This window comes from Macrosteles quadrilineatus, unplaced genomic scaffold, assembly GCF_028750875.1.
Source record: "Macrosteles quadrilineatus isolate MER2022 unplaced genomic scaffold, UCM_ALF_1.0 Scaffold_6__1_contigs__length_79288215, whole genome shotgun sequence".
Classification (NCBI taxonomy): domain Eukaryota; kingdom Metazoa; phylum Arthropoda; class Insecta; order Hemiptera; family Cicadellidae; genus Macrosteles; species Macrosteles quadrilineatus.
Window position 1 is genome coordinate 29,060,187 of NW_026542599.1, and position 23,242 is coordinate 29,083,428.

The 23,242-nt window shown below is 34.1% G+C and overlaps 2 protein-coding genes across 2 annotated transcripts; one reads left to right on the top strand and one right to left on the bottom strand.

Annotated features, from left to right (window-relative positions):
* Nucleotides 1–3,307: 3,307 nt before the first annotated feature.
* On the bottom strand, nucleotides 3,308–4,731 carry LOC128997426 (uncharacterized). Its single transcript, XM_054423064.1, has 2 exons — nucleotides 4,623–4,731; nucleotides 3,308–3,768 (listed from the first exon to the last, which is right to left on the bottom strand). Exons 1-2 carry the CDS (start codon nucleotides 4,654–4,656, stop codon nucleotides 3,308–3,310), a joined length of 495 nt encoding a protein of 164 aa, XP_054279039.1. The 5' UTR covers nucleotides 4,657–4,731.
* A 3,052-nt stretch (nucleotides 4,732–7,783) lies between these two features.
* Nucleotides 7,784–23,226, top strand: LOC128996329 (3-ketoacyl-CoA thiolase, mitochondrial-like). Its single transcript, XM_054421583.1, has 9 exons — nucleotides 7,784–7,982; nucleotides 9,935–10,101; nucleotides 11,223–11,354; nucleotides 11,692–11,777; nucleotides 12,109–12,287; nucleotides 12,498–12,673; nucleotides 17,117–17,317; nucleotides 18,453–18,607; nucleotides 22,595–23,226. Exons 1-9 carry the CDS (start codon nucleotides 7,964–7,966, stop codon nucleotides 22,674–22,676), a joined length of 1,197 nt encoding a protein of 398 aa, XP_054277558.1. The 5' UTR covers nucleotides 7,784–7,963; the 3' UTR covers nucleotides 22,677–23,226.
* Nucleotides 23,227–23,242: the final 16 nt, after the last annotated feature.

The window sequence follows — 23,242 nt, forward strand, 5'->3', positions numbered from 1 at the left end:
AACACCTAAAACAATTTTACTTCCAATTAAGCTTAACTTGATTTAAGGAATTGTTAATGAAAAAATTCTTGCAAACAATGTGAATGAAAGATATTAAAATAAATACTAACTATCTTTACCAGTATATAATCATACAGAGGTATAAAGTATTTTAAAACGTTTTTATTAGCTCTCTTTCTTGTCTGGTACAAATTTTGCAATCGATTTTAAACTAACTTTCAGATGAACTAGAGACTTGAAACGTGAAACATAGCTCACAAATGGATGACAATGCATTATTAAATAATTTTATTTTCATATTTCTCTTGGGCTACGCCATTGAATATGGCTACGCCCCATGGGCTTGTTTTTGTTAGCTCACTTTCTTGTCCGGTACAAATTTTTTACTTGATTTCCCCATGAGCTAGAGACCTGAAACTTAGCCCACAAATGGATGACAATGCAATATTATATCATTTTATTTTCATATTTCCTTTGGGATATGCCCCATGAGCTTCCAAAGTTTCTATGTTTACATTTTGGAAGAATGTAAATAGTCAAATATATTAATTTATTGAAGTCAGCTGTAAATACTTAAATTTGACAGGTCAAAGAGCAGAGGTTAAGAGGTATAGGTTCTGCTCCAATAATAAGGTCCTATAATAAGGTGTTGGTTATGTATTAACAGGTCTTATAAAATAGATTTAACATATTTACACATCAAAGACGACTAAAAAGTAAAAAATTATTTATAAATAATAAAAACACTTAAAAAAATACCACTTTTTAAACGTACTAAGGAAATCTATATCTATAAAAGAGGAACTATGTATGTGTGTGTGTGTGTATATATATATATATATATATATATATATATATGTATATACGTTATGGACTCCAAAACCGCTCGACAGATTGTAATGAAACTTTCAGGCATTATTAAGCATCTTTCAAGGATGGTTCGAGTGAAGTTTGGTGCAGATCTGTCAAAAGGGCTCTGCCCCAGAGGGTTTTAAGTGGGCCAATGTCAGACTTTTTGATCTACAATGTTTACAAATAAATATAACTAGTAAACACGTTGCTCGAAATCGAGCAATTGCAAAGAAGTAAAGTAGTTATTTAAAAACAAATAAAAGTCATCATAATTTCCAATGAGTTTAAAAGACTTAAAATAAATCACAGCAATTAAATTATACAGCTGATCAAAATGTAAACAATTATGTTCTTCATAAGGATAACATAGGAACTTTAACAGCAACTGGGGCAGAGCCCAAGGGACTTTTTCAAAAATGTAAGGTCAGTTTGCAAATCTACGCGACACGCTCTTTCCAATGAGACGTCAATGGATAAAATCGGTTTAGAAATGGTGGAGGAGTTCAACCGACAAAGTTTCATGTAGCGTATTAATTATATAGATTTAAAAGCAGATGTTTACTTTCACCAACTGCTTTGTAGGTTTGAATAATTACAACATTCTGTATTAGCATTAGTCATGATTTGAAATAGTGCCACAGTGTTTCTACAGAGTGCAGCACAGAAAACTATTTTACTTTTGAATAAGTCCAAATGTATTTAAACCCCAATCGCAGCACACCTGTGCACTTAACAACGTTTAAATTCTCCAATGTTAAATATTAAAACATAAAAACCTTTATCAAAGTATTATAAACAATAAAAGGGATGACTTTTTAAAATTTATGACAACAGCTAATTTGCAACCAAAAGGTGAGTGAGCGTAGCGAACGAACATCAACCTGGAGGCGAGTTAGCGTAGCGAACGAGCTAACCTGAAAACAAGTGAGCGCAGCGAACGAGCTCCAACCTAAAGGTGAGTGAGCGTAGCGAACGAACTTCAACCGGGACGTGATTGAGCCATGCGAATACTTATGAAGTTAAACGGGGCAAAGCCCGTGGGTACAGCTAGTAATTTATAAATATGTGGAGCAAAAATACTTGTAATATTTCAAACAAAAAAGGTTGGGTGCATGCAATAGATAATAATAGTTCAATAGGTAAAGAAAATTGAAATTATATTTATTTAAAAAGTGTTTTATTTATAAGTTACTAGTGTACATGTTGCTCGAATTCGAGCAATTGCAAAGTATTACAGGAGTTATTTCAAAACAAATAACAGTCATATTTACAATGAGTTTAAAAGAGTCAACTCTAAAGATTACCGGTGAGTAACTTAGACCATGTTTATATTTGTTATTGATAAACCTAAAGCATTCCGGCCGGTTTTCTCCTTCTCAAAATGCCTCGCTGTACAGGCAACACAGGTCATTGATAGAGGGCCAATTGAGAACAAAAAGTTGTTTTGGAGTAGTGTTAGGGTGCATTTGTATCCTAATAGTTGAGATTGTCCAGGGTCAGGTGCTGACTGTGATGAGTTAAAGCCTATTACGCGCCACTGTTCTGTAGCTGCGGTCGTTATCACGATTACGTCTCCTGCCTATGTTTCGCGTTGTCGTCGCGTCGGAGGCATTTAAAAGAAAGAAACAACAAATAAACAAATTATAGCTACACAAAACAACAATACATGCACAAATTAAAGTTACGATCAAGCTAACACAATCCGTCATAGCAACACAAAACAACGATAAATACACAAATTTAAGATACAACCATACTAACACCATCAAACTTGGGGGTTATGTTTTCACAAACTCAAATAGTAAATAAATGTACTCAATGCGTTTCGAATTGAAAAATAAATAACAGCAATTAAATTATACAGCTGATCAAAATGTAAACAATTAAGTTCTCCATAAGGATAACATGGGAACTTTCAAAGCCACTGGGGCAGAGCCCAAGGGAATTTTTCTAAAATGTAATGCCAGTTTGCAAATCTACGCGACACGCTCTTTCCAATGAGACGTCAATGGATAAAATCGGTTAAGAAATGGCGGAGGAGTTCAACCGACAAATAAGTTTCATGTAGCGTATTAATTATATAGATTTTAATACTTTCTTCCAATTTAGAGCTTCATTAAATGTTTAACTTCAGGTCTTATTATCATTGTTACCAGTCCCTCTTAAATACAAAATTATGAACAGCAGTAAATGATGTATTCAAACATTTATTGTTTCAAGGTGGAATTACTCATATCCACGATTAAAAAAAAAAACAGAAATATAAATTAATTAATAAATACAGAAATAATTTTTTTCTGGACTTTACAACATTAACCTCTTTAGTAGATTAGTAAAATTTGCTTCGATGGGTGTAACTTTTGGGACATTAACATCATACTCAACCGACAGAGTGACTTTTTGGAGGATTTTTTACTCCACCTTTAATTATCTGTGGTGGCGAAGCACGACTTTTCTATGGGAAAAATTCAAAAACGTCTCCTGCAAACTCATAAGAATCTTCCAAAGAATTATCGGATAAATCAGACGTGTTATCTTGTGATGTAAATTCATCTTCATTGGAAATTATTGAATGATCATCATTATCATCAATGAATTCATCAGTTCGATAGTGGCCTTTGTGTGGGGGAGGACGAGGCTTAGTTGGCTTATTCCCATACGATTTTCCTTGACTTCTAAGATATCCGTAATATGAAGGGTCATCATCGTCTCCTGTGAATACTGGTCCATGATGTGAAGGCTCATGCTCATCGTCTCCTGTGAATACTGGTCCATGATGTGAAGGCTCATGCTCATCGTCTCCTGTGAATACTGGTCCATGATGTGAAGGCTCATGCTCATCGTCTCCTGTGAATACTGGTCCATGATGTGAAGGCTTTTTATCTTGGGAAAATCCTACTTTCACCAGCCCCACAACTGCAAAAAAGGTTTTAGAATTGAATAATCAAAATCTTTAAAAATCAATTAGTAGAACTTTCGGCTTATAGATTATCCATAAACCTCATATTAATTGCTCTGGTGTGAGTCAAGGTAGTTTTACATTTTTTTTGTTTGTTTACCAACTAACCAAGTTAAGTATACAGGGTGACAATTAGTCTTAATTAGGACAAATTTATAACTTTAAAACAAAAAAAGATATCACAACCAAATTTTGCATATCATTACTGGTCATTAAGCTACTTTTTTGGGTACATGGTGATCGGATGTCACCTATGGGGGACGGCCCATAGGGAGTAAGTTAAAAACCCTTAAAGGTAAGCATAGGTTGACACATGCATAATACCATTGACTTTGTATAAAGTCAATGATAATACTAAAAGTCTTGTTGAACAAAAAACCATGCTGCAAACCAGATCTCAAAAGGACAATCGAGTAAAAATGACAGCTGTTCAAAGATTCATTGAATTTGTAATGCTACCTCCTCAGGCCCTCAAGACGAAAGAAAATCATAAACGTAAGCATAGGTCCTTTAAGTAAACATGACCTTTCTATTTGGTTTTAAAATTAGCTTGTCAAACATTTTACGAATATAAAAATATATCCATTACTTATAACCATTATAATACAACCATTATATATTATTATAACCATTACTGGACATAATAATCCTTTGAAATTGTTTTAACCTTATCCAAATGATAAATCTATGGAAGAGTATGTTTAATCAAAGTCTATATGATTTAATCTAAGAAAATACTAATTTGTCAACGTAACAGTGAAGTTTTGAATGATGTGATATTGTAAAATTGTTACTGTAAAAATTTACTTACGGACCACAGCGAACAATATACTTGAATATCTCATTGCCAATAATTATCACAATCTCAAAGATTTATTGATAATATAGCTTCCTTTAAGTAGTACAAAGTCAAAGACTTAATATCATCAAAAGTTAACTGTCAAAATTTATGATGCATATAGAACCAATAATATTTAATTAAAACCCATTATTTCAAGAAAACACAATTATGGTGATTGCATTGTTAGACTGAAAAATTGCGAGCATCATAAAACATTAATGGGTGCAGCAGTTAAATTACAAGATTTGACATTTTAGAGAATATGATTTGAAAGCTTGCACAATTGATTAAGCAACATAGCTTAAAACTGTACAGGGTGTTTTTTACACAACCCAAATCACAAGTATACCGAGAGACACTGTTACTATGGTGATTGTAAGCAACAATATGGCTTTTCGGAGTCTTTGTGAGTGTTTTTACTGTATTCGTGTTTGTAGAAACCACAAGAAACGTCTCCATGGGTGGTACATGAACCTAATTCAGGTTACATAAATAATAAAACACCAAGTTACAAAAAATTTTGTTTCTATTTATTTCAACAAAAACACTTTTGAAATATCAACAATTAAACCAAAAAGTCATTTATTACTACTCAAAGTCTGTTTGTAAGTTCATGGAATCGGAATGTAGCCTAATTGTTTTCAACATGATGACAGGTAGACATGTACCACTGGTGGTACACTGTTAGCAGAGGATAAATAATTACCTAATTATGTCTAATTATTCCTTTAAAAACACTTTGGTTTTCTTGTTTTCTTGAAAGTATGGTAATTTGAACACAAATTTACTTTTTACTGAAATTTCATTAGTGTGCCACCGGTGGCCACGTCAAGGGAATGTGTTAATAAATATGCATATGGAAATATCATTATTATAACAAATGTTTCAAGCACCTTGTTAATTTATAACACTATTATTGGATTTTACTATTTTATAACAATATAAAATCCTACAATTTTAACTTCAATATTTCTTAAAGTTTAAAAATATAAACCTATACACAGGTTTTTGCAGAGCTTGTTGTTTTAAACCTGCGTTCCTATGATTTTTTCTTCAATTAATTAAACTTCTTTTGAGGTGTTACTGGATAAAGTTATAGCGTTATAGGGACTTTGAAATTTTGTTATGGAAAATGGTCATTTTGAGAAAAACTATTGTGGGAATTTCAATTAAGCATAAAAACAGTTTTTTCGCATTTAAGAAACGGTTTTGGTATCAAAAGAAAGCTTATAGTGTCCTCTTTGGAGGCAATACCAATTTTTATCTTAACTCTAAATAATTGTTTTATCGAAGTGTGTCGTAAAAATCACATTTCAGAAAAGGGAGCTCTTGTCGGCCCTATTTTATTTCTCCGTAAGATCAAAAAAGATACCACTTGTCAGAACCGCAAAATTTGTGGGATATTTTGTTCTCCTTTAAACTGAACTTTGTTGTAGTTCTCTAAATTTACAGTAGAATGCAAGACAATTGATTTTTGGACTAAAGTCTGTTTATAAAGTGAATATTAGAAATGAGACCTCTTGTCGTTATGGCAAATTATCATTAAGCAACAAGAGGTAACTTTTCCAGACCGTGCAGAGGCTAACAAAATGTTTTATTTCGACCTTTTACATCTTCAATTAGGCCTATTTGATATTTTAACCAATACTGTCCTGTTTTATGTTAAATGAGATATAACAAACAATAAAAAAAAACAAATTTAATATTTTTGACCTTAATTACTTATATCAGCCGTAATGAAATTTTTTACTCACCAAGATGTCCCTTTTTGCTTTCCACATCACATTTACTTTTAAATTGCAACAATATTTATTTTCCTACATTAATTCACCTGACAAAGTGAATTACGATTTTTTTTTCGTTTTGAGGTCCCTAGAGGCCAAAAACACCATCCGTTCAAATTCATATATATATAGATAGATAGATTTATTTGATCATTAAACATTATACATAAAATGCAATAGATCATGTCAATAAAAAGTAGACAAGGTAATCAGAGAGATACATGCAATCAAGCTAATATATATACTGTATGTCTCCGTTAGCACGATAACTCGAGCAAAAATTATCCGATTTTGATGAAATTTGGTATAAACGTGAAAACCTACATTTATTTGAACGAGTTTGCGAACTAGCATTATCGGACTATTGAAACGGGGGTTTCCGGGGGTTTTATGAGGTAAAAATAGATTTTTCCATTTTTGACCCAAAAACATAAAATTAAGCAATTTCTTTCCAAACTATTTTGTAGAGCTTAAAAAAACAAATAATTTAGTATATTGAAGCGTTATTATGCGCCTAATGGTTACGGAGAAAATTCCACAAACATTTTGATTTAAAATTCTCATGTTATTCAAGGAGAACAAGTAAACTGTTGTACAGTAGTTTGCTTGTTTATGAAAATATTTTGATCAAATTTGGAAAATGTTTTTATTTCTTACTAACTATTAACATTTTACAAAAAAAAAAACAGTTTTACCCTCCCTGATGCAGCAAACCTAAGTATCTTAAATAATTGATAATTGATAATTTGATAATTGATTGTTAAACTAATTCTATTATAGGAAATAAACGTTATATTTTTAAGTAGACATTTTAGTGTAAATCCAATCAGGCAAATGGAAATTCGCTTAGTCTGCAGGTTTGCTGCGGGGGGGGGGGGGTGTGTACATTTAAGTATTTTTAGTTTGTATTTATGTTACATTTCTCTCGTGCAGAAAGTGCCACTTTGCCCACTAATTAAACAAATGCAATTCAATTTAAATTTATTTCCATTGGAGTTAATTATGTAGTCGCAATGAAATGGATAATATCTTTGACTATTAATAATGCGATACAGTAATATAATCTTGTAAATGGTTCAAATGTATAATGTAGGGAATTAAATCTTTAGAAAATGGGAACTGGGAAGTGGTCACACACTGTTTGGTTTGAACTTTGTACTGTGTACTCACTCACTCACTCAGCTTTGTTTATTTAAACGAAACTGAAAACTGAACTGATCAGCTGGTCTTCTTCCCAAACCCTACTCTAGTCAGTCAGTCAGTCCAGTCTATCTCTGTCTAACTCTGGCTTTCGTCTCCGTCTGTATTGTATTGCAAGTTGCAACGTCACATCCATATCTGTTTAGAATTAATTGTATCTGTCGGTTCTGTCAAAGTTTAGAGGTTACAAGAAACTTTGAAACTGTTATCATTTCCGGGACCAGTGGTCAGTCCGATTTCCGTACTTTTTATCACTAAGTCATACAGTATTTCTCTGTCCGTTAGAGTAGTTTCTTGTTGTATATTACTAAATATTAACTCATTAAAATGACTTCACTTACCAAAGGTATAACCCTACTTTTCATTTCAACTTCTAAATTTTAGATAATATTATTCTAAGGTATTTAGTTGTAATTATTTTCGGTAAAAAATTGTCAGGTTGTAATGCTATAACACTTTTTAACGTTAAGTAACTTAACCCTCCAAGTGTCCATAGTTTAGGCCTTAATGTCCACCTATTTTTGGCGCATTTGCAAGGTTTTATTAAAACGGATCTGAGAAGCTTAAAACAATGTTAATTCTAATGTTCTATATACCATTTTGTTTGGAACATCATGGGCTTCAATATTATATATAAAACATAAGAAACATTTAAAAAAAAAAAAAAAATTTAGGTAAACAAAATATAATTTCGAAAATTTTCAAAAAAAAAATAAGTTCGCGCTCAATGAAATTGTATCAATTATAGGCCTATAAATATTTGAAAATAGCCTCTTTGTTCTAAATTTTATGAGGATTACAAATATATAATAATATAAGGAAGTATATTTGCAAATAAATAAGTTATGGGCAAAAAACTGATTTCAGTACATAGCGTTTAGCTAAGAATGCATAGCCTAACCATAGCTAGGAATCTGGCTGATAATTTACATCAATATCACTACCTACTTCTTCAGGATCATCAACCAGCACTTCAAAACCACTTAAATCTTCTTATAATGCACCACGTATATCACTACTTTTGATTTTTAACACTAAAACAATGATAAACGTAATAAAACACATCAGTCATCGGTCCGGGGGAACCTAGCTGTTTACAAATACACGCACGTCAGCTGTCTGCTACAATATTTTCGGAACTAAAATGAATAGCGCTTAGAGACAGACCTCTGGAGAAAGCTTAGAATATTACAGAAAGAACGATACCTAACTCGATCCAGTTCAATCCGATTCAGTCAGTCATAGAGCCTTCGCCGTAAACGATGTCTGCGTGTCGAAAAATCGACAAGTAACACTACACAAAGTGTGCTGCTTGTCGAATTTTCGTCAAGTAACACTGGGAGGGTTAAGTTATTTTTTGGGCTGCACTCTACTTTAGGTCCTACACTCATTCAAATGAAAATATCGATCGATATATCGATTAATCGATTGTTTCATTCGATATATCGTTTGGTTAGTTAGGTAGGTAACGTTAACCTTACCTAACTAACCAAACAATAGGCTATATCGAATGAAACAATCGAATAAGCGCTGTTTTCATTCGAATGATTGTAGGACCTAAAGTAAAGTGCAGCCCTTAACTGGGCTATGCTAATATCGATTGAAACTATCGAATTGAAAATATTGATTAACATAAGGTAATGATCAATATTTTTAAATATATTTATTATCAAATTAAGCTATCATAACCTAACCTAACCAACCAAACTTGCTGATGGTGATAAAATCGCATGAAGGTTTACTAATCGAATCGATAGTTTGAATCGATATTAGCATAGCTCAGTTAAGAAACTGTACCCGTAAAATATTATTAAAACTAAAAAGCCTAGGCCTACTCAAGCGGAGCAAATCAACATCCATTAACAGATTTTAGGATCAACTAGGTTAGGCTTAAATTAAATGCTTAGGGTAGGCTACCTATCTAAATTCTTTAATACCAAGGCCTATCTTGTACTTAATTGCTTGCAACCAAAAATCAATTTCGATACTGAAGAAGTCTTCACTTTCAATTTTATGATGGGTTAGCCTCTGGATCAAGATAATGCAAATATAAAAAAGGTTTAATTTTCATGTTGTGTCAATTGATCCTTAAGTTATGAAATAACGGCCGTTTCGTGCTGCTAAGCGAGCACTTCCTCAGGTTGCATGAACGTTACAATACGGTCTTCTCATCCGTGGATGGAGTTGTCAACAGGTAAATTAAACCTTTTTTATATCTTCACTTTCAAACTTATAGCCTTCAACTATTATTAATAATCTAAAATGTATAACTTATTCATAGTTTTTTCTCCATTACAGGTATATTTATTGTAGCAGCCAAAAGAACTCCTTTTGGTACTTATGGAGGAAAATTTGTCAAGACAAGTGCTTTGGAACTACAAGAAGTTGCATCAAAGGCAGCGCTTACCTCTGGCAACATAAACCCTGAAATAGTCGACTCTGTAGTCATCGGAAATGTTCTAGGGGTAGTTATCAGTAATTTTACCTTCAAATTTGTTATTTGGTCCATAAAGTTCATATATAACAAAGCTAGGCCCGAATTTAACTAACCTTTTTTTACCAAACTTAACCAAACTGTTCTTAAAAATTACACTCAAGTAAATTGTAAATAGGCCTATTTAGAAATCTAAATAATAAATTAAGTAGGTTTTTAAGATTAATAGCCTAACTCTTAAGCTGGGTTCACTCTGAACAAACTTTCAACAAACAAAACAAAACAAAAGTACATATTCTGTCAGTCCAGTTTGAGCCGAGCTATAATTAACGAACATGTACAAATTGTGATGTGCAAAAGTGTAAGTTAGTTTGTAATGAGTTTGTGATGTACTATCGTTGTCGACTAGCTTGTTTAGCGGCAGCGTTCATGGTAATAAAGAAACCTCGTCCTCGGCTTTACAAAGAAGAAACGGAGTTCCGGAAAGATAAAAATATTCGCATAAATAAGTTAGGTACAAATCAAATTAAATACCTAGGTTACAGTTCCGGCACCTCATTTTTTTACAAATAGAGCACTGACAATAAGGGTAAGTGACTGCTTGGCTATTGACTTTACAGTGTTTTTTAGCTACAGGAGACTAAGATGATTCCTGATGTAGGCCTATTTATTCAAAATATATCTTCTTTACAATACATTGATGTACATCTCATCTACATGGACTAGATTTGGGAAGCGAGCTGAACTAGTGGAAAATCACGGGGCTTCGAATCCCGGGTTCAAATCCCGCCAATCACCAATGGATTTTAGATTTTATCTAATGCCGCAACCCTCTTAAACTAGAATGTGGAGCTGGTACATAAAAAAATTATAAAAAAAGTAAGGACACGATTTAGCCATTGTTTGGTTAAGTTAATAAAAAACATATTTGAGTGACCTACTCATAGAGTATGCTACACTAGAAACACTGTTTTCTCCGTTAATTGTTGGTGGATTAATATATTATAAAAGCTTATATAATTTTACAATAATGCTGTCCTATTAGTTTGGTTTGGATAAAACATTAAGATATTCAACATAAATCAGTAATTTACATCAGCACTCTTTTGATGGCTCAACTCAACTTCATTTTCATTCTTTCAACCTTTTCAGAACACCTCTCCGGACTCCATTTTTCTTCCTCGCCACGTGTTGCTGAGATGTGGAATCGCCATAGACAAGCCTGCACTTGGTGTGAACCGACTTTGCGGTTCAGGCTTCCAAGCTGTAGTCAATGGAGCTCAGGTAAAGAACTGATAGGCCTAATCCATTTATTATTCACAACAGTCTTTTACATATTTTACATTTTGTAACAGATAGCCCAATAAGATAAGGGTGAAGCTGTTGGAAATGTATTCTCCCCCTATTTTAAGCTTTTGTAAAATTACTTTTTCTTATGAAAGAAATACTACGGTATGCTAGACACTTGCTAGTACGGCAAATTCTGGACTTTAGCCTACCAGATTACCAGTGCCAGATAACCGAGTACCGGTACCCTAACGATAGCTGATATTGTCAACTCTGTTAATTTTGTATTATCATACCAAGCATAAAATATTTGACGTTTAAAAATGTGTTTCAGAATATTCTAGTGGGAGACTCCCACGTAGTTTTGACAGGAGGAGTAGACAACATGAGTCAAGCCCCTCACGCTGTGCGAAACATAAGGTAAGGTCTAGTAAATAAATATACCCTAATGTTTTGATGGTTGAACAAAAGTTAAACAATTTTCTGTGCTATGAACTGTACCGGTCAGAGTCAAAGTTTTTAAGGGTGTCCAATCACAAACAAATTAGGACATGTGGCTAGTCTAGTGGTTAGTGTCTTGGAGTTTGGTGTGAGAAAAACAGGTTACACCCCTGGCATATCCATAAAATTTAAGGGATTTGGACAGCTTTCTCTTAAAAGCATTTAACGTTCTCAAATAACTTAAGTCCATCTCCACTCAACCAATCAATCGGATCTTATTTTCTGATATTGAAAGACTTGGATGTCGCAGGTTTGGAGTGCCACTGGGCTCTTCGCCTGAGCTGGAAGACACCCTTTGGGTGGGACTAACAGACACGTACTGCAAGCTACCGATGGCTCTTACGGCTGAGAAATTGGCCGCACAGTTCAACATCACACGGGCAGAAGTGGACGAGTATGCACTTCGATCCCAGACATTGTGGAAGAAAGGTAAGATGTGTATCAATCATGTTTTGGAGGGACGATTTGGTCTCCAGTATACCCACAAAAATGTTTAGGTTTTTGGACAACTTTCTGTGAAAAGAATTTTAGATTATATAACACAAAAAGCAACTGGCATACACACTAAATATGCATGAATATATTATATAACTTTTCTCTACGATTCCAATATTTAATTTATTCCTTTTGTGACACTAGCCCACGACGCCGGGGTGTTCAAGTCTGAGTTGGCTCCGGTCACGGTGGTGCAGAAGAAGAAGGAGGTGGTTGTAGACATGGACGAACACCCCAAGCCGCAGACGACACTAGAGGTGCTCAACAAACTGCCGCTGGTCTTCAAGAAAGACGGAGTGGTGACTGCCGGAACTGCTTCTGTAAGTTTACTTTCTTACTGAAATGATTTCGTAATTTGTTTTTTAACTTCTTGACAGTTCCACCTTTTATTGCCTGTACAAATTGTGATTTTTAATCTAATTACCATCTAATCTGTCTGGACTTGGGGTTGTTTGATAAAATTTTCAAAAGCTAAATAAAGGTGATCTTAATATTTTCAAGCTATTTGTTAGTAATTTTAGTATAAAATTTAATTGGATGCCATTTTCAAATATATTTTTAATGATGATTTTTTTAATAGCTTATTGCTACTTCACATCGTATAGGTTACTGACTTTTATAAAGATATCTTTACAAGTTAAAGGTTTAAATAACAAATTACCAAACGACAGATATCTTGGAGCATACAACAGGGTGTTTTTTGGAAAAAAATGTTACTATACTCTACATACATCCTATGTATTCACTAATTTACATTGTTTTCCTCCCATTACTCTAGACTTCCACTCAGTAATGTCCCAGTGTTCCTAATCATCTTGTTTACTGTACAGATTAAGTCTGCTCATTTAGCCCAAGGTCAAAGGTTTGTTGTGTGATAGACAACAATTACAATGTACTTCTTGGTTATTTTACTTTCTTTTGTGTGTTTCATTGAATAACCTTAATCTTGACATAATTGTTTTTAGTAAACCTGCAATATAATATATTTTGCTTGAAAGCTGTTTTCTCTGAAGTATAACTCAGGTTTTATCATTATTTTATCTTTAATGAGAAATCTTAGATTAAAATAAGCTTAAATGCCTTAAACAGCACATCTTGAGCATTCATGGGACTCTTGATAATAGGTGCCCAGTTATGTAAATAATACCCCCGCCGCAGCAAATCTGCAGACTAAGCGAATTTCAACTTGTCTGATTACATTTTTATAGGGATGGACGAGATCGGATTTTTAGTTCAAGACGAGACGAGACAAGATTTTTTATTTCTCATAAAATTTCGAGACGAGATCGAGACGGGATTTCCCTTCTCATACACAACGGGAAATGCACGTTCAAAATGTTTACCTGATTTTGTAACATTGTTAGATGACTGTTTAAATACAAAAATAATGATAATAGGCAAGGATATTTACAATCTTTTATTAAAAAACATCAGCATAACATTTTTTTATTAATCACGCCTAACTTATTAAAAATGCCTACGATTAGGAAACATAGTGATATCAGTTAGGATAGAGTTCAACTTATCCTAAAATAAAATAAATCATAAAATAAAAGCAATATTAATTTTTATAAAATAGTTACATGTTTTGACTTTTTATAGTAGTAAAACATTCCTCACACTGCTTACACTTAACAAAACTTCTCAAATGTTATTAAAGTAATATTATTAAAATAATTAAAGTAATATTTACATTTAAAGATTTAATTAAATAAGAACGCCTTCGCAAAGAAAACGGAACTACAAAACGCTCCTGTATTGCGGGTATTGCATTGACTTTCTGCAGGCGTTTTTAATTTTTTTTTATTCTCGTCTCGATAAAAATCTCGGCCAAAAAGAAATCTCGTCTCGTGTAGTGAGATGTAAAATTTCCCGAAAATTTCTTGAAATTTCGAGACTTGACCATCCCTACATTTTTACTAAATTATTTCCATAAATAAGACATATTTATTTCCTATTTAGTATTTAAATAACATGAGATTTAATGAGTGCTTAGGTTTGCTGCTACGGGGAAGGTAAATAGTGATTTTTGGCCATACATCAATAGTATAGGATGAAATAAATAAATTTGCCAAATTTTATCAATAACTTATATATCCATGAACAAGTAAACTACAACAGTTTTCATTTTCTCCATAAGAATAACATAGGAATTTTTAATTAGGCCTACACTATTTTTGAATTTTGTCCGTGACTGTTAGGCATACAACAGCGCTTCAATATACTAAATTATTTATTTTTTAAGCTCTACGAAACGGTTTAGAAAGAAATTGCAATTTTTTTTGTTTTTATGGTCAAAAATGGGAAAACCCCCATTTTTACCCCATAAAACCCCCCATAAACCCCCGCTCCCATGGTCCAATTATGCTGGTTCGCGAACTCGTTCGAATAAACGTAGGTTTACACCTTTGTACCAAATTTTATCAAAATCAGATCATTTTTGTTTGAGTTATCGCGCTAATGGACACACATATTTATAAATACTAGCAGAGTACCCGTCCTTCGTACGGGGTTGGCATATAAGTTTAAAATGCTTATTGCAGTTATACTCAAGCTTTGCGTTTGCAATGGGGGAGGACAAAGTTTGATAAAATTTGCTTCTTTAAATTGACGGTATACTATGGTATTACACATCTACCAAAGCCATAATATTCTACCACTTCCCCTAAACAACAAAGACAAATAATAAATTATTACAAATTCGCAAAAAAATCACAAACTATTAATTCCTGACATTAAACACATAAACATAACTGTAAACAATCCTACTTTGACAGTTCTCATTGTGTATCACAGTTTTTTGTTGCTGCTTAGTTCAAATTAGCTGTTTACATAAATGCAAAAAAAATATACTACTGTATTACCCTGTTGGTAATTCTTATAACTTTTTAATGCTGTAGTATATCATAGAACCAACTTTTTTAGTTGAAACAGCTGACTAAATTCTTTAACCCTTTGAGTGCCAACGTCCGGGGAACCGGACGTTTTTAAAAAGAGCCAAAAGTGCCGACGTCCGGCCGATTGGACGTTTTTAGAACGAGCCAAAAGTGCCAACGTCCGGCTGACCGGACGTTTCGTAATGATCGAACAGTTGTCATAACAACCGAATGGATACTCGGATTCTTTTAACCCATATATTAACATTGAGTCGAAAGTTACTAGATGCGATACATCGATTTTCGTTGGTCGAAATATCGAAAATTCGATTTTTACGAAATTTTAACCTAAAAATCGCCAGATCGCGCTCGGCATTTTTAGCGCGACCTTCGGGAAAAATCATCGGCATTTTTTGAGCGTTACTTTTATTTCTCGCCTGGCACTCTAAGGGTTAATTCCCTCTAAATATGAATACTCATAAGGTTAACATGGGGAACTCCAGAGCCACTGGGGCAGAGCCCGAAAGGATTTTTGATATAAGAATATGCCTATATGTTAATCGGGAATGTGAGCTATCATTATGCCAAATATCAGCCCAATCCGTCAAGTGGTTTATGCGTGATTGAACTTCAAACACACAAATAAACAAACACACAAACTTTCCCATTTATAATATTAGTAAGATTCCCGGGTCCAGGTCTTATCATGAGTACTACGGTAATAGCTTATTCCCTATATAGGAAATTCGCTAAAAAGCATTATTGCACTATAATAAATTAAGCGATTGACAGAAAAAAATCTTAACTTCTGTAGTTGTTATATGCAATGAAAAATACACCTAAATCATGTAACAAACTGCTGATTTGTCTGTTTGATTTTCTGTATGTGTTCTTATTGACTGAATATTTTAAAATAGTTAAAATGAACAGTTGTTAACATTCTTTTGCTCAAATTTGTACTAGTTGATAGACCATTATTTGATTTCTTCCTCTACAAAAAATTGAAACGAATCATTACAAATTCAAAAAAAGGGTATTTCACTGCCAGTCCCAAAACTGGCCCATCTCGAGGGAAGATATTGGTTTACGAGCGAGGTGAGGCCGAGCACAGAAAACAAATATCAAACCCGTAATGGAACTTTTGTGACAAGTAGTGAACAATATTTTTCATCATAATTAAAATAAAGACAAAAAGCTTCTTTTTCTTAATTTTATTTAATAAAATATTATTCCATGGCCTAGACATTCTCTTCAAAGTTGTTAAATAGCATAAGCATAGTTTTACTATTTTTGCCGCTCAAGAATTGTAGATGCCTGCACAAAGCTTTAGCAGAGTGTAGCCATACATTTCGAGAGCGGTAATAAATGTTTGTGCTCGTAATACACACAAGATTTATTCTACCACCATAATTAGCTTATCATAACACACAGATAAACTTTTTAGCTGTATATAAAATGTCATTTAGGCCTAGGTATCTTTGATTTATTTTGGTTATTTTATTTGCTTACCAGTTGTTAACATACCAGCTCCGCGACTGTGGTTGGTGTAGAAGCCTACTGTGAAATCAGCTGAATTAGCGAGCGGAAATGAGCTATTTTGTGTACTGTTTACAAATGTGGCAATATGATCATTTCCATGCAGAAGTAAGAAAAATTAATTTTAGGACAGGTAAAATCATGTGTTTTGATAGATTTTAAATTTTAGGTAAAGCTCAGCTGTAAGAAATTATTAATATTTATTCAGGTTTTTTTTTATTGCTAATTTTTATTTTTACGTTTTATTTCCTCAAACCATTTTTTCAACTTGAACTTGAAACAAGTTTTGGTAAAAATCCCACAAAATATTTGCATTAAAACGTTAAGCATTTAACAAGCATATTTTTGCAGGGTATCTGTGACGGTGCCGGAGCCGTTGTGATCGCTAGTGAGCAGGCTGTGAAGCAACATAACCTAACTCCGCTGGCTCGTCTGGTTGGCTACTCAGTGGTGGGAGTGGAGCCGAGCATCATGGGTATCGGCCCGGCCCCCGCCATCACCAATGTGCTTAAGGCTGCAGGGAAAACTCTAAACGATGTTGATCTAGTCGAGGTAGGTGCTTGACAGCTATACAAGGTCTGTTCTGGATAAAAGTATTAGGTGTTAATTGGTGTGTGTTTTTTTTTATTTAAAAGTCAAAGACCACAGAAGCCACATCAAGCTAGACATTGTCACTGCATCGAGTTTAAAAAGCTATGTTATCATCAGAAATTTGCTATCAAGATTAGTAAAAACCATATTTTGGGATCTGGAATATTGATTCTCGATCAGGTGAAAAAGAGCCAAAAACATAACAAGGTTAGAATACAGACTCATCCAAAGCTGGGATATCACTAAAGAAAACCCGTACAGAGAGAGAGACTAACTGAAAAGTAGTCAAAACAGGAAAAAAACAAATCCTTTAACCCTTTCGATGCTAGAATATTTTTTTTGAGATTTTCCGGAAAATGCTATAGTTATTTACTTATTTCTTCCGAAAAATGCTAGGCTTGCCACAGGTACGAAGTCTAGTGTGCGAGAAAAAATCTGTAAAAATACAATTGTTCATCTGAAAAGTGCTAAGGAACGATATATCGAGCCTCGATCATATGAGGAATCGAAAGGAACCATTGCTGTTTCGAGTCTACAACCGAGTCAACCGATAAGCTTATTTAAACTCATATGATCGAAAGTTGTGCTGGCACGATAGATCGTCGCTTAGCGCTTTTGGGATGAAACGCGAACAACAATATACAACTATATATTACTTTTTTGCCTGAGAGAAAGTAGTTGGTAGATGTTCATTCTTCAGTTCTGACGTAGGAGTGGTGTTGGTCCTATGTTCTTCCAGCTCTTCTTGGTCACTGGTGTCTGTAAACTTTACCATCGTGATGCAACGTCAACTGTCAGTATCATAAACTGAGGGAGAAAATAAAATCTTTACTGCAGCACACTCTCATTTAGTGATTTTTTTTTAAATAATCTTTTTATTGTGGTAAAGCAACTAGCAATAGCATTGACAAGGTCATACAGTAAAGTCAGAGACACACTTAGGCAACATGTATTAGCAATAATAAAATAATTACTACGTTTGGTCCATGTAGATGGAATCAGGATCTACTTTAGTTACCAAAAACCAATTTTAGTGCTCGTGCAATTTTCTTTGAGCCCTGCAATCTGAAAATGTTGAATGTGTATGATATTCCAGATCAACGAGGCGTTTGGAGCTCAGACCCTGGCTTGCAGGAAGGAGCTCAACTTGGACATCAACAAGTTGAATGTCAACGGAGGAGCCATTGCGCTCGGTCACCCCCTGGCGGCTTCTGGCGCTAGGATTACTGCTCACCTGGTGCACGAACTCAGGTACAGTGAGAACTTAGATGTTATATCTTCACAATGTGTACGGACACAAAACCCCATACTGCACCTCTCCTTTTGAACATGATTGTTGGTTTTGCTTTTTGTAGCTGTTTGGCTATGGTATGAATATACAGTCGACTCCCTCTAATACGGATACAGTTGAACCTCGTTTGTACGAACCTCGATAAAACAAATTCCTCGATAAGACAAATTTTTTTTAATCCCCTTGACACTTTCATAGGTCAATGCTAAAAACACCTCTATACAACGTGGTAATTAAGTTAAAAACCTCCATAAGACGAATTTGTTTGTGACATGGACTAGGACTGATTAACCTCTATACAACGAATATTCTTTGCACAAAACCCCTACAAGACGAACGTGACCTCTATAAGATGAATTTATCATAATCTTAACCTCCATAGTATGTAGTTTTCAAAGCAAACAAAAGCTTGTCTCAATATGAAACCCCCACCCATCCCTCCTCCTTCCTCAGTCATTGTTTGGAGAAACCTTTGAGCGAGGAGAAACCTCTATAAGAAGAATAACAGCAGCATTAACCCTCGATAAAACGACCCTCTTTATTAAGAATACCTCTATAGTACGAATTTTTCCCGTACCCCTTGAAATTCGTCTTATAGAGGTTCAACTGTACCTCACGACGGACCTCCCTGTGGTGTTTCACATAAGCAAAGTATGACCTGTAATAGATGGTTATGTTATGCTTATAAATTACCACTAACGACGGTTTTAGAGCATACTTTCTCTAAAACTACATCAAGGTTCAATAGCGCACTGTGTTAATTACTAGTTATAGTTTAAACATTTTGAATAGAGAAGTTGAATAACCATTTGATCTGAGGAAAAATTCTGGTGTAGTAGCAGAAGGGGAGATACTTTTAAATTACAAATATTTTAAAGTAGTCTAGAACCTTTTTATACAGGGATCATGGTAGCTAAGTGATAGTATCTTGAAGTAATAAGCCGGAGTTTGCTGGTTCAAGCCTGCACTTTATCACTTCAGTCGCTATTGGCTTGCACCTGTGACCTGTATTGTAATAATACTTTACTAGTGGAACCCCGTCGAAATCGACGGTTAATCTTGATGTTTTATGTAAATTTAGCTAACTGCGATAGATAGAGTGAAGTTATTAAAATCTTAGTTAAATGAGGGAGGATAAGCATAATAATAAGTATGACGATTGTGTTCCCTAAAAAACGTGATTGATGAATTCGTTTAACACAATATTTCCTACCTTTTTATCGGCTTTAGGTTGCCCAAAAGGTTTTTTAGAAGTCTTATAAATGTTTGTTCATGAGTTTGTTTCATGTCAAAGTCACTTTCACTACATGGGAGAAGGGAGTTCATATAATTAGTCTATCATGTTACGGAAAGAGTCAATATTACTAACGACTAATTCCATCTGCTTTAGGAAAATCATTCAAATTGTATTCGGATTTATAAGTGAATCTTCATCTTTGGTTATAAACATACAGAAGTTTATTAGCATATTAAATCAGTTTTTTATTCGATAAAAATATCTGATTATCCAGAAAGCAGTAACATTCTTACTTCGATCCAAGCAATTTTAACTCCTTCTCTTGCCACATGGACCCATGTATTTAATCATCCTGTACTTACTTGCTAATTGATTAATTATGGGGTCGTTTTGACTTGGCCATATCGATTACATAAAGCTGTGCATGTATTTCGTGGATGGAATGAACTATAATTGTAGGCAATTTGACCACAAATCTTAAACATTTGCAGAACCAAATCCATAACCTAGTCCAGCCTTGGTACCTAACAAATTATGCAAATGCGATGAGATGTGATGGCACTGTTGTGTTTCAGAATTTGTTGTATGTAGTGAGGTTTAGAGGCGTTGTTCGACCTAGCTAGATGTGTACATCAAAGTAAAAATCCTGTACACATTTTTTTTAATACCTGAATTAGTGAATTGACATTAATTTACCTACCGTACTTCACCAAAACCATAGATGAAACATACTCCGTAAATAGCCTATTCCAAAACTTGAACACAGCTCTCATTCTCAATGTACTCATCTATAACACAATTTTCAACCCGATTATAGAAAACTTTAAAACCAATGAATGAATTTCTGGTCTTCTTTCTTGAATTCAATAATATTCTTGAACCTTACAATATGTATAAGCTAACCCGATAAGGAATAATTATATGTTCCTTTAAAACTGATATGTCAGAAAACTACAACATCCGAGGCTTCAACACTTGTGAAACGAAGAACATTATCTACCAACTACAATGTAACAAATGTGAGGCACAGTATGTAGGCCTATCCACCAATAGCCTCAGAACCAGGATGAATGGCCATAGACAAGATGTATCTACTGGATACAAAGACAAACCAGTTGTACAACATGCCCAGAGCCACAACAACCCTAGTTTCAATGACTGCTTTACAACCAAAATAGTCAAATCACTGCCCCCTCAATGTAACCAGTCACAACTGAGAAGATGGGAATTGTCTTATCAATGGTTTACTAAGTCTAGACAACCCCCAAACCTAAACCTGAGATAATACCTTTAATCTAACCCACTCCACTTCAATATCCAACCCAACTAGCAGGCTTAAATATTTATTCATATATATATATAGTGCATATAAGATAAACTGAAACTGTGTTTTTTGAATTCATACTATTGGCAACACTGACTCAACAACTCACTGGCCACCATTTTGGATTGGACATCTAGAAAACTATCTCTTCCTTAGTTGAAAATGCTGTCAGTGACAGTGAAATATTCTAATGTTTTGTGTATATAGTGTAAAGTTTTGTTTTGTGTTTCCTGTGCCAGTTTGGACTCTTTCCCATTCAGGTAAGCCTGCTATCCTCTCAAAAAATCCTAAAAAATCTAGGCCCTTGTGCTCTATGCTACACCCTTGATTTTAAAATTTAAAATTTTCTAAGAGCAATAAAGCATAGATTTTTTAACAAAACATTTCAAACGTATCATAAATTCATCATTTTGTTGAAACTATAAAAAACTTGCCATGCAGTGGAGAATCCATTTAAAATCATAAATAATAATGTAAACATTTAATTTTGACAGTTTCAGTAGACCTTTGAATACAATTTTAATATTAACAGCTGGTTCATTAAAAGTAGTGTAAAATTATCCACATGGTCGAAATGTAAACAAAATTGCAGAGTGAACTTTAAAGGCCTCTGGGGCAGAGCCCCAAGGAAATTTACATCGTTTCTCTTTTGAGGGCTCACCTACAGACCAATACCTTTCTTTAGACACCCCTACCAAGTTTCTACGCCCAGCCGTTCTCTCAAATTAGCTGTGACAAAAACCTCGTTTTCCTCCATAAGAATAACATGGGATAGGAATTTAAAGACCACTGGGGCAGAGCCCCGAGGGAATTCTCCATGTTTCTCTTTTGATGGCTCATCTACAGACCAGGACCTTTCTTTAGACACCTCTACCGAGTTTCTACGCCCAGTTGTTCTCTCAAAATAGCTGTCACAAAGAAAAACAGTTTCAAATTAATATATAGATTGTCTAAAGATGAATATATAAATCAGAAGTCTATGGTGACGGGACAGACCCTTCCATCCTCAGGAAAAACACGGACAAAAGCGCCTGAAGTCGGAACTGTCCCAACAGCATCAGGACGGGTGGCAACCGTGATGGTGAAGGACGGCTGTGGGTTTTTTTAAATTTTATAAAGTTGGTTTCCTTTTACTTTCTTGATGTTAGAAATTTCATTATGCTTGCTTAGTCATGTTTGGGTTTGTCAAATGTTTGAGTGAGCAGGGTTCAGGTTAGCGAGACTACTGTGTTATATTTTTACTCGTGGTCAATGTACTCTGTTAGCACTGAATTTTGTACACTCTACCTCTCCTCTGAAATCAATGTGTAAGAAAATAGGTTTACTAAACATTGAGTTCACATTACTTAACATTACTAAACATAAACATTTAAACGAATGTTGCAGGCGGAAGAAGCTCAAGCTGGGAGTGGGCTCGGCTTGTATCGGCGGAGGTCAGGGTATTGCTTTGCTCCTGGAAGCTGTCTAAAAATATCATAGCACATACTGGACAAGACTGATGAATTTATCATTGTTGTATCGTTATAAGCCTTATTGTTAAGTATTAAATGTCAATGATAAAAGCTAAGAAAGCACTCTACCTCAGTAAGCCTTCGAGATATGTGAGATGGATATTTTGTAGACCTGAATACTTCTTGCACAACTAATTGGTGCCTAGTTACTTTTTAAGTACATCCACTAAGTAAAAATATGATAAAAAGAAAATCTTTAAGAAATTTATATATATACAAAATTATTTAATAGTTACTTAGGCTACAAAATACCTATTGGTAGTGAACCAAACACTTACCTCTTAATATTTGCGCTAAATATTTTTCAAACTTTACGCAGTCCCTAACATGACAATTATTGATATTTAAATAGTTACTATTCTCTATGACCTTGGCTAGAGTGCTTTCTTTCTTGTGGTGTCAGATTGTTATTTTTATATAGATTTTATACTTAAGCACAATTCAATCAAAATATTTATACATATGCATGACTATTGAATTGATATTAAATCATATTTTCATACAATATATATATTAACTTATT

Excerpts from the sequence above, each read along its gene's own strand:
- LOC128997426 (XM_054423064.1), bottom strand. The coding sequence starts at position 4,656 with ATGAGATATTCAAGTATATTGTTCGCTGTGGTCC. Across the intron at positions 3,769-4,622 it reads TATATTGTTCGCTGTGGTCC|TTGTGGGGCTGGTGAAAGTA; the intron begins GTAAGTAAATTT and ends CCTTTTTTGCAG.
- LOC128996329 (XM_054421583.1), top strand. Across the intron at positions 11,778-12,108 it reads CACGCTGTGCGAAACATAAG|GTTTGGAGTGCCACTGGGCT; the intron begins GTAAGGTCTAGT and ends TGGATGTCGCAG. Across the intron at positions 12,288-12,497 it reads CCAGACATTGTGGAAGAAAG|CCCACGACGCCGGGGTGTTC; the intron begins GTAAGATGTGTA and ends TTGTGACACTAG.